The 12,787-nt window shown below is 33.1% G+C and overlaps 1 protein-coding gene across 3 annotated transcripts in view; it reads left to right on the forward strand.

The window, feature by feature from the left end:
- TECRL (trans-2,3-enoyl-CoA reductase like) overlaps window positions 1-12,787 on the forward strand; it is a 122,829-nt gene that overhangs the window by 41,806 nt on the left and 68,236 nt on the right. For all 3 annotated transcript variants that reach the window (XM_053217293.1, XM_053217292.1, XM_015083459.3), the window contains exon 3: window positions 12,405-12,449. In XM_053217293.1, coding sequence (XP_053073268.1) covers window positions 12,405-12,449 — 45 coding nt within the window. The remainder of the gene's footprint in view (window positions 1-12,404; window positions 12,450-12,787) is intronic.

The following is a 12,787-nucleotide window of genomic DNA, read 5'->3' on the forward strand; positions in this document are numbered from 1 at the left end:
GAACTCCCAGCTGCACTTGACTGGGTACACCATCCTGTTTGACTCCTTTGGTTTGATTCTAATTCTGTCTACTTGGTTCTAAGATCTAATTTCTTTGTCTTCTCTCTGACCTCTCATTCTCAGACTCTTTGAGGACTTCACATCATTGTTAGGTTTCTTAAAATCTGTCACTACTTAGATTCTGTCTGCAGCATTCTTCTCTTTTAATTCTACATTTTTCCCCCCTTTTGTTTGTGCTTTCAACAACTCCCATGGTTTTAAAATTAACACTAATAAATGAATGAAATGAAAGCTGTCTCTTTCCCAGAATTTTGACTCTATAATAAACAGCCAGTGTAGCATCTTAATATCTTGTATTTTTATGCAGACACTTCAGCATTTTCATTAGAATTTTGACACATAAAACTGAGGGAATAGATTCAATCTGGAAACATTCAATGTTTTTTTTGTTTGTTTGTTTGTTTTTGTTTTTGTTTTTTCCATATTCCAAGAATTTGTAAAGACTGAAATGAACTAACTCTTGGAACAATATAAAATGAATGTAGTTCGTACTGAATTATTTTGCAATGTAAAAATGTCCAGGGTTTCTTAACATAGATGATTTTAAACTTCTCAACTGTTTATCTGACTCTGCTGAAATTGTTTTTGGGCTTCTCAGTATTTGCCACAATTCGTTAATGAGAAACCATATTCATCCTAACTGTTCTGTTTATATTTGAAGCTACTGGGTTTGGGAAATGGCAAGTTAATGTAAACTTGCCTAACTCTAAAATAAACAGAATATTTCAATAATAAGGGCAACTATTTGTGTATGTATATAGGTGTGTGGTACTATGCACATATGTGTGCACACAGCCATATTATATTTATTAAAATCCTTGGATTTGGTGTTAAAATGTAGCTTTCTTCTCTATTTCTTTTCAATTAAATGATTGACTGTTACTAAAAACAAATAGCAATTCTGTACAATTAGTATATCTGAAATTTGCACATTGCCTTCTCATAATCACAGTACAAGTCTCTGTAATTTTTATTCTAGATACCAATTATAGTTTTGGATATATTTCCTCACACATTGATCTGCTCTAATATCTTATCCCTACTACCCTGGTACTTCCAGCATCAAGTTCAAGCTCCTCATGGCACATAAGGCCCTCATAATTTTTTCATACTCTATATGTATGTGGCTGGGTATGTTTCTTGGTGGCAGCAAAGAAAAATGTATTTAATAGATAATTTGAAGGGTGGGTGGGGAATGTTTTCTGAGTATTGTTCCTGTTAAATAACAACTACATTTTGACTCTGAGATTATTTCTATTTGGTTGTTTACTAGGCGTATCTATTTGTGACAAATAATCAGTTTATATAAATTCAGGAATGATATTAGCCTGATGTGGAATTTACAACTGTTCATACCCTTTTTTTTTCTGAGCATAGTATCATTTTGAACCAACCACCAATAGCAGTTTAATGCAGAAAACAACATGAACACATTACATTACAGGCAAATAGATACAATATCACAATATCTTTTTCTTACCTGACTCAATTTGCCCATGTGCTCTGCCTTGAAAGTGTCTATTGTCTTTTTCCACCTTATTATTCAGCTCTTGCAAATATTTCTTACATACAATTCCATCAACTTTTCTTTTACTTTATTAAAACAAGGTAAAGTCTCATTTTCCCGTTATTTATTTTTTTTTTTAAACACCTTTTCAGCTGTACTGGTATTTTTATTATGATCATTACTGGTATCTCTTAGTAAACACAATACAGAGTTGTACAGGTTTTAATACTCTGGTCCTAACTACTCTTCATACCTGTTATTTTCAGGGTATGATTTTGCAGAAAAGGTATTCCAAGAATGCAAATATCATTTGTTAGCGAAAATCTTTTATCTGTACAAACAACTACAGGGTTTTATGTTGTTTTCTTTTACAATTAAAGTTAACATAGGGCACCTGGGTGGCTCAGTCCTTTGAGGGGCCAACTTCGGCTCAGGTCATGATCTCATGGTTCGTGGGTTCCAGCCGCATGTGGGGCTCTGTGCTGACAGCTCGGGACCTGCAGCCTGCTTCGGACTATGTGTCTCCCTCTTTCTTCCCCACTCCTGCTCACGCTTTCTCTCTCTCTCTCTCTCAAAAATAAACATTTAAAATGTTAAAATTAAAGTTAACACGTTGTGGGGGTGCCTGGGTGGCTCAGTTGTGTTCGACTCTTGATTTTGGCTCAGGTCATGATCTCAATGTCATGAGTTTGAGACCTGCATCAGACTCTGTGCTGGGCATGGAGACTACTTAACATTCTCTTTCTCTCTCTCTCTCTCTCTCCCTCCCTCCAAAAAAAATTAAAGTTAGTAAAACATTTTAAGGTAGTTTTTAATAGTTTCTGGTACTTCACAAACATCTCATTTAACATTCACAACATCCCTATTAGATACTTTCATTCTATTTCTATTTCTTTAAATATTTTTGCTTAACAGATGAGAAAAATAAAATTCACAGAGTTAACTTGCCTAGGATAAATAAAATAGCCAGTAGATTTTCACACCAAGAGTTAAGTCCAGACAGTGACTATCTACTTTGCAGTTAACTAGCAAAGGAATACTGACTTTTTATGTAGGAAAAATGATTTATTATATAGTAACTAATTTCACATTTGATTGAATATGAATATATAGCTTCTACTAATTCTTCTTCAATAAGAGGCCATATGTTTATTCAAATCCTATAAAACTCCTCTGTGCTTGGCAGTCTTCTAATTAACGCATATACAATGGTAATAAAAATGATTGCATCTGTCTGTTCTTATGGAGGTAGAAACATCTTTAAGAGTGCATAAATAATTTTAGATAGGAAGACAAAAACAGGGTAATGAAAAAAAGTAACTGGAAAATAATACTGGGATCTTCTCCATTGGATAGCAACAGGGAGATTCTCTCTGTACAGGAATCATCCAGAAACTCTGATTTAGACACCAACAATTGAATAATTCAGGGTTTAGTGTTTGCCAGGTAGTGAGAGAGAGAGAGAGTAGTGAAAAGTAGTAGATTTTTCATTAGTGTGTTATTGGACCCTACGATTGAGCCTAGAGAGGAATGGACATGTGGGAGAAATAATAATAATAATATGGTAATTGTTGGAAAATATTTGAAGAATCAAAGAATATTTCCGTTTAAAGTTATATTTAAATCACCAACAATAATAAATAAGTAATGGTGGATAGTGTGTTCTCCATGAGTGTTTTAACTGGAAAGACCAGTCCATCATAGATGGCAACAAGAAGAAATAAAATTAGACAGTAAAGTCTGAATATATGAAATCCACAAGGAGAATGGAGAAAAATGTTTTGGAAACAGCATTTAAAGTAAGGAGGATTCCTTATACATTTTCATGCCCAAAATTGGATAAGTTTAATGTCAATAATAAATACTAGTTGAAAGATATGCAGAGAACTTTTCTATTAAAGTAAGAAGTTAGAGGGACTTTTTTGAGTGATTGATCATTTAGAAGGCTTTGCTGTTGACAGAGTAGGAGTGCCCTAAAGTACATCGGGGGAGTACTAGAAGGCATAGAGAAGTGGACAATCAGGTCTGATTAGTGGTTGTGCAAAGCAAAATTGGGAGAAGTGTCATTGTGCTGGTGGATATACTGGGAGACTTGACAGCTGATGGTGTCCAATGTAAATGGGAATACAGGCATGATGATCAATGCTAGTAGTTTCTTAGAAGTTTAGTGGGTAATTTGCTGAACAAACTGGCTAGAAATTTAAGCCAGTGAAGATAACGAATCGGTCTGGTTATACTCTGCGTGTTCTCCGTGCCTCACATTATTCTTGCTTTATGCCTTGCATTTACTATGGAATTGGCTTGTTACTTTATGCCTCTTGCTTTCATGCTCTCTTTTATTTTATAATTCTGAATATTTTTTATGCAGCTTTTAAATTTTCCATTTTTAGAACCATGTCTGTTTTCCTGAAGGAGCCTTGCTTTGTGATTGCTGATTATACAGTGTGATAGCACTCTGTCTTTCTTATTTGAGCACTTTGTAATAGCAAATTCTTTAGCAGATGCATTTTCTTTTCAAGGTCAGCAAAATTATATTCATTGGTTGGTGCCGGTTTTACTGTTAAAACATTTTGTCGTTGTTGGGGTGAGATAGGAAATGGTTCTTTTATTTTTCAGATCTATAAACACTATTCCACATTTCATATCTTACAGGCTTCCTTGATTCTGTTTTAACGTGATCACTTAATTATGTAGGTGGCATTTGTAAGACTACAAAGAAATGGTTTACAAGGAAGAGAATGGCCCATTTAGTTTTAGTGAAGTACTGTACTGAATGGATCATTTCTAACAAATAGAACAACTCAACCAACAATATTAAATCAGCAGCCAATATTTTGGTACATAAGAGATTTGTATAATATACTTAATGCTTATTTCTTATAAAAAAGGAAGTGGAATTCATGTGTCTGCCCTGTTGTTCAGGCTTGCTTATAGGATTGTATTGTTTGGAAAGACTATGGCAGTACTAAGTAATAAAACATTATAAACAAAGTGGTAAGCAAAGTGTACAGGACATTCTGTCATGACATCATGTTTCCTATTTAGGATTCCATTACTTGGTTGACACGTCCTGTACTTTAATTTTATTTTGTACATATGAGAACTTTGTAATCAGAGCACATCTTTTGCCTGACAGGAAAAGAAAAAGTTGTATACTTTGGATACCAGATCAACTAATATATGTGGAAGTTATTAAGAGAAAGTTTGGCTTAATAGAAACAGGAAATTTTACTAATAAACTGTTCAAAGTTAAAAAAAATCCTTTTATCAAAATTTGAGATTGATCAATATTCCTACATTCTTCTGAAATAATCTAAGATATTTAGAATGCTCTAGTCCAAAGAATGCTTTTCATTTTGTAATTATTGTTATACAGTATTTTGTTTCTGCATATACATATACACTATTATGACTGTGATCTATATTTTTATATAAATGAGTTATATAGATATTATGATATTTTTTATAGAATTATCCATATATATGTCAGTTCCTGTACTGAATATTATTTAGTTTATCTTATCTCTTAGTCTTGGTACTTATTTATTTTTTTGGAAGTTGATCCTTTAGATGTTTATCTACCAAAAGACAGAAAGGGTCTATAGAGTATAGGATTTCTTACTGTAATACTCCTTATTTTATGTTATCTTTACAAGATACTCCATTTAAAAACTATTTGTCCAATACCTTTTGTTGTTGCTATTTAGAAGTCTGCTGTCAGTTTAATTGCCACATGAAATATGGAAAATATGAAAATATGTAAAGAAAATAGAAGACTCTGAATGAAATTATCTGCCTCCATAGATGATTTATTTTTTACTTCCTTGGGTAGGAGAGCTGGATCTTGGAGATTACAGATCACTTGAATCCAAACAGGGATTGAGATGATTCAAAATTCAGCTTCATTTCCTATAGGAACTGGTTTATTTCTGATTTGCCCTTATTTTACAATACTAATTGAAATATTGGGCTTTTACCAGGGTGTCTACTTTTCAATTGAGCATAAAGTCTGCTTTTTTGTCCCCTTAAACTTGTGAGTCTGTGGGAAGTCCTGTTCACCTCTTCTAGTACAAGCAGATATCCTTTGGGGAATGTGGCTCCGGTTGTTGGACTCAGTTTTCTGAGCTTCCCTTCTTGCTGGAGCTTGGCTTCATAATTATTCATTTTCTTAATTACTCTGTGGAGATTTTGATAAAATATTTTGCCATACTTTTCTAGTTGTCCTCAATAGGATGAATAAGAAAGAATATATAGTTTAGCATTATAATTAATAAAATTTTTTGCTTATGCTTGCGTATCCCTAATATATTGTCCAACTTTAGCCCCTACTCTTTTTTTTCTTTTTTAATGTTCATTTATTTTGAGGGAGAGAGAGACAGAGTGTGAGTCGGGGAGAGGCAGAGAGAGAGGGGACACAAAATCTGAAGCAGGCTCCAGGCTCCAACCTGTCAGCACAGAGCATGATGCAGGGCTTGAACTCACAAACCACAAGATAATGACCTGAGCCAAAGTAGGATGCTTGACTGACTGAGCCCCCGAGGTGCCCCATAGCCCCTATTCTTTTAATCTGCTTTTCACATTTGATTAATCCTTTCATGTTTTTTACTTTCTGAGTAATTTCCTCTGGTCCATATTCCAAATGACTAATTCTCTCTTCTCCCTGGTCTAACTGGCTATACTATCATTCCATAATTTTTTATTACCAAGAATGAGTTGGTGATAAATTTGATTTCTTTCTTTTTAAAGTTTATTTATTTATTTTGAGAGAGAGAGAGAGAGACAGAGACAGAGACAGAGACAACGAGAGAGAGAAAGCACATGCACAAGTCGGGGAGGGGCAGAGAGAGAGGGAGAAAGAGAATCCCAAGTAGGCTCCACTCTTATCTGTGCAGAACCTTATGCAGGGCTCAATCCCACAAATTGTGAGATCATGACCTAAGCCTAAATCAAAAGTCTGATGATCAACCAATTGAGGCACCCAGGTGCCTCTGATAAATTTGATTTCTATAAAGTTTATTCATATTTGTCAAATAAGCTTCTATTTATATAAACAACTATAAATTATACAAACATATATACATATATTGCATAGTGTATTATATAGTATAATCATATACACATACAATTTACTCTTTCTTTCAAATGGGTTACTACAAAGAACAGTTGATTCACTTTAATTTATAATGCTATGTTGTCTTAGAGCACCTGGCTGGCTCAATTGGTACAGGATGTGACTCTTCATCTTGGCGTTGTGAATTCAAGTGCTACCCTGATCATAGAGATTACTTAAAAAAATAATGCTACATTTTCTTGAGGCTTATTACCTAAAGGTTTTGTTGACAGGTTTCATTATTTTTCATACTTAGAATCTACTTTATAATAACTTGCATATATCAATTATTTGAAAATAAACCTTCTTTTCTTCTAACTCTCTGCAACTGTCATCTCCAAGATTGGCATTGATCACCACATGTGTATCTAGTGGCAGGTCACAGTGAACCAGCTTGTCAAATTTGCTTATTATTGTCTACATCCTTTTGAAATCTTGAGGAATTAAACTGAACCAAGTAGAAACTTGTAGACCTATATCTTTCTTGCACTAAACTCTTGAACAAAGCCAGCTCTGAATAGCATACTTCTCAGTATTATATTCGGCTTCTATTTATTCTTTGTACCATCTCACAACACCAACCACAAAGAAACCAGGATGTAAACAACAAAAATTGATCACCATTTTCTCCATTCCCAGAAGTCTCTATGGTCTTTTATGGAGGTTTCATTACTTGAATTAAATTTCCTTAATTCTAAACTGTTCTCAGAACTTCTTCCTAGTGATACTGGTGAAATCAAGAAAAGAGTAGGAGTAAGGCTGAGGTTTTACCTAGGGTCATAAGTGAGGACATAAGTGTTCTAGGTCATGAAGGATACTTAGTATTTCTGAAAAATTCTCCCAGTCATTTTTCTTCTAAATTTCTCTTCTTTCAGCAATAATATAAATTCAGTTAAATATTTAATACCATCTGTAATCAAGAACTATCAATAATAATTTTTAACATCTTTCAAACTATACCATGCTAATAACTTGATGTATGCTTTAGTCTGTATGACCTATTAATTGGCTCTATATTTTCATATATACAAAGATAGAGTGGATTCTACTAGCAAGTCAAGAAGCAAACATTTCACTTATCTATTACCAATTTTTAAAATTGTACCTCTAGAGGCACCTGAGTGGCTCAGTCAGGTAAGTGTCTGACTCTTGGTTTTGGGTCAGGTCATGATCTTGAGGTTCATAAGTATGAGTCCCACATTGGGCTCTGGGCTGACAGCATGGAGTCTGCTTGGGAGTCTCTCCTCTCCCTCTCTCCCTCTGCCCCTAGCTTGCTCTCACTTGCTCTCTCTCAAAATAAATAAATAAACTTAAAAAAAAAAGGAATCTTTAAAAAAATAAAATAAAATAAAATTGTACCTCTAAAAATACAAGTGGAGCATTTTTATTCTGTTGAACAACATCCAACAAGAGGAATTTAAATCATAATAAAAATGATGGCAAGTAGCACAGTCTTACATTACAAGAAAGCAAAGGCAGGCATCAGGCACATATTACTTGAGTGAATATGGCTGATGACATATTTTATGTGATATATATCCTATATAATTTGTATTATTGTTCTTCTTAATAATGCAAATTTAAAAATATTTTTGAAGAAGTAAAATAATCAAATACTTTGAATCTGTTTAATCTTATGGAATTTAATTCAATCACAAGTTTTTCTTTCCATGTGAATGCTGTATACAAATAGAAATTAATTTAGGAAATTGAAATCTTTTAGATTCTTGGATTTCAAAACTTTTTGACTATGAATCAGAATGTGAAATGCTTATTGGTCTTATAAAAATACAATGTATTTACAAAATTTAAAATATTGAATGCAAGTTCATGAAGTAATACTTAACCTATTTAGAGTTTATTCCAATATATTTTTTTCAGTGTCATGATGATCCATCTCTACTTATTCTATTCTATTCTATTCTATTCTATTCTATTCTATTCTATTCTATTTCTTTTTGTAATGCTAAGAATAATACTGATTCCTTTTTTCCAATTTACTAATGGGTCACAACCAGCAGTTTGGAAAACACTACCTTATTACAATAAGTATATTTAATATGTATATTAAAATAAGTATATTTGAATTACATACTGAACTACATATATATCAAATCATATATATTACTCATTTAGAATGTTAATCCATTAGTGATATAAAAACTTCCAATTATCAAGGAAAGAACTGTAAGTCATGGCTAAAATATGAAAAAAGTTATGCAAATCAAGTTATATATCTTGACAACTTTAGACACACAGATGCATTAGATCTCTTATGTTGTTGTAATTCATCTCTATGCCAGTTGTCTCTTCAATGTACTAATACATTACAAATAATATTTTAGACTATTCATCCATGCTAAAAATCCTTATGCAACATATGTTCTTTATAATTTATGTTTATAAACTGTCTTTTTCTGCCATTCTTCGAACCTCTGCTATTCCACCTCACCACAATAAGCACAGAACATTTCAGCAAATGTATGCTTTGCTCTTTGAAAAGGTGACTGAAACTAATCTAAAGACTTACATAGACAGTTAATAACTTTTCACTAGGGCACAATGTTCAAAGGTTATAACCTATAAATGCCAAGTTTATTTCATAAGTAGTTTTATAGTTTATCCATGCTGAGAGACTTGGGAGGACATGGATTTCCCTGAAAGAGTTTAGAGCTTCTAACTTCTCTGATGAATCTTTGTGGATTCAACCATTATTCACTCATCTAGATCATAGACATATCTATGGGCTTCAAATGATAATTTTGCATTTCCATCATAGGAGGCATCATGAAATAACTATCGAAAGCAGTGTTTCTTGTGAATATTATTAAAATGGACAGAAATTGACAGCTTATGTTCACCCATCATAGGTGCTCAATGACTAATGTTCAATATAAATGGATTCCCATTAGCTTTGTATTTTCTCCAATACCCATATTGGAAACTCATTTAAACTTATAGAAGCCTCTGCTGTATGCATTTGCATCATATCTTCTTTGACAGCAGATTTTCACTAACAGTAATAAAAGTAAATATTTTAAAAGACTTTTCAGCAAATAATGTTAATACACATTCCAGAACAAGTGCCTATATAAATAATAATTGTATTAGTAAATACAAAAAAAAGAAAGTGTCTTTATCTGCATATTTTCTAATTTAAAAAAATCAAATGCCAAAGTTAAATTTTGTGCGTGCTTATTTGTCATGCTATTACTAAGTTTGGTTTAAATATAATTCTAAATAATTTTAAACACTTGATTATAATTTTTGACGTATGAATTATTTGTCCAAGATAATGTACATGTATAAATTGTCTTTTACAGTAAATTTAGATAGAATTTATTGCAATAGTCTAGTCATGTTACATTATCATCACTCTTACTGCCACCTTTAATGTTTTGAAAACAAAAGAGCAATGTGGAATGTTCCTTTGTCAATACTCTTCTGTTAATTTATTACAAATCAAGTTAATTTGCTTAACATTGGATATTAAAGTTAAGAATCAAATTTTCAATACAAACTTTAAAATAATAACAGAATTCATTTTAAGAGAAAATAATTATATTCTGGTAATTATGAGCCAATTTTTCCATTGTGGCTGTGTATAGTATGTTTTGATTTCCTTATCCAGGTAGAATTCTTTAGTAAACTGTATTTATTCCTAACAGTAGTAGGAGAAGATACTAAATTAAAGTGATGTTCTGTTATGATCAATAGGCCCATAATTATTAAAAGTCAATAATACATATTATTCCAATTGTGTGCTTTACTCTTGATAAAGAAAATAACCCACTTTCAGGTGCCAATATTTTTTTTTAAATTTAATTTGGGGTTCCCGGGTGGCTCAGTTGGTTAAGCGTCCAACTTTATCTCAGGTCATGATCTTGGCAGTGCGTGAGTTCGAGCCCCACGTCAGGCCCTGTGTTGACAACTCAGAGCCTGCTTCGGATTCTATGTCTCCCTCTCTCTCTCTGCCCATCCCCTGCTCATGCTCTGTCTCTCTCACTCTCAAAAATGAATAAATGTTAAAAAAAATGTTAAAAAATTAATGAGATCAAAGTTCTTTAGTGTCAAATGAAGATGCTGAAGCATTTTGTTGAAGAATAACTCACTTAAAAGTGCATAAATTCTATGTCGTATACCTTGGTACAGGTCGACAAATTGAACACATCTATGTAGCCAGTTCTTAAATTGAAAAACAGAAAATTATCACCCATAAGGCTCACATCATTCTTTCTTCCAGAACTATCCACTACTGCCCATCATCACACTGCAAGAGTAACTACTATCTCCATTTATGACACTGGATAACTTCTTTATGCACTTCCTAAGATCGAATCTGCTGTTCAATAGAAACTATTAGATTTATTGGGGGAGGGGGTGATGCCTATTCATGTCTTCTGCCCATTTTTAGTTGCATTATTCATTTTTAAAAACTCCATTTAAATTCCATTTAGTTAGCATTTGGTGTAATATTAGATTGACATGTACAATTTAGTGATTCAACACTTCCATACCACAGCTGGTACTCATCACTACAAGTACACTCCTTAATCCTCATCATCTATTTAACTCATCACTCGACCCCCCCTCCTCCCTGGCAACCATCAGTTTGTTATTTATAGTTAACAAGTCTGTTGCTTGCTTTGCCTCCCTTTATTTTAGCTTATGATTGTTTTGTTTGTTAAATTCTACATAGGAGTGAAGTTATATGGTATTTGCCTTTCTCTGACTGACTTATTTTACTTAGCATGATACTCTTTAGCTCCATCCACATTGCTGCAAATGGAAATATTTCATTCTTTTTATGGTTAAGTAATATTCCATTGTATGTATATACTACTTCTTCTTTACCCATTCATCAGTTGATGGACACTTGGGCTGTTTCCATAATCTTACTATAGTAGACAATGCTGTTATATATAACATATCCATGTATCCCTTTGAATTAGTACTCTTGTATACTTTGGGTAAATACCTAGTGATGCAATTGCTGGATCATAGAGTTAAAGATGTAAATGTGATACCTGAAACCATGAAAATCCGAGAAGAACACGGGCAGTAACCTCTTTGACATTAGCTGTAGGAACTTCTTTCTGGATATGTCTCCTGAGTCAAAAGAAACAAAAGCAATAATGAACTATTGGGACTTCATCAAGATAAAAAATTGCACAGGGAAGGAAACAATCAACAAAACTAAAAGGAAACCAGTGGAATGGGAGAAGATATTTGCAAATAACATATCTGATAAAGGATTTGTATTCAAAATATGTAAAGAACTTATCAAACTCAACACCCAAAGATGAATAATCCAAATGAAAAATGGTCAGAAGACATGAATAGACATTTTTCCAAAGAAGACATCAAGATGGCTAACAGACATTTGAAAAGATGCTCAACATCACTCATCATCAGAGAAATGCAAATCACAACCACAATGAGATATCACTGCACACCACTCAGAATGGCTAAAATTAACAACACAAGAAACAACAGGTGTTGCTGAAGATGTGGAGAAATGGGAACCCTCCTTGCACTGTTGGTGGGAATGCAAACTGATGCAGCCACTCTGGAGAACAATATGAAGTTTCCTCAAAAAAGTTAAAAATAGAACTATCCTATGACCCAGTGATTGCACTCTAAGTATTTATCCAAAGAAACTATTGGATTTTAAACTGTGTTGACACTTGTGTTGACAACTAAATGCTATTATTTTTCATTGAACAGGTCCGAAGTGGTACCCTTCTAGAGTTGGCCTGCAGCTAGAACGAGGTAAGAATCAAATTTCATTGATCTATTTATTTAATTTGGAATCCCTTTTCTCTCATCAATAGCTAATATTTATTTATCACTTACTAAATGACAGGCATTGTAATAAGTGCCGTAAATGAATGATATCAATTGATTCTCCCAATAAGCTAGTGCTCCATTTTTATGGATGAGGAATTTTAGTCTCAAGAAGATAATTTTCACATATTCACTGTCAACATGCATTGGATGCAGGATCCGAACTAACATCTTTCTATCTCTAAAAGTTTTACTGCTTTTTTCTCTCATCCTACTACCTCCTAATAGGTTCTCAGGGATACTGGTCAGCAATTTCTTTTTCT

This window comes from Acinonyx jubatus, chromosome B1 (assembly GCF_027475565.1).
Source record: "Acinonyx jubatus isolate Ajub_Pintada_27869175 chromosome B1, VMU_Ajub_asm_v1.0, whole genome shotgun sequence".
Classification (NCBI taxonomy): domain Eukaryota; kingdom Metazoa; phylum Chordata; class Mammalia; order Carnivora; family Felidae; genus Acinonyx; species Acinonyx jubatus.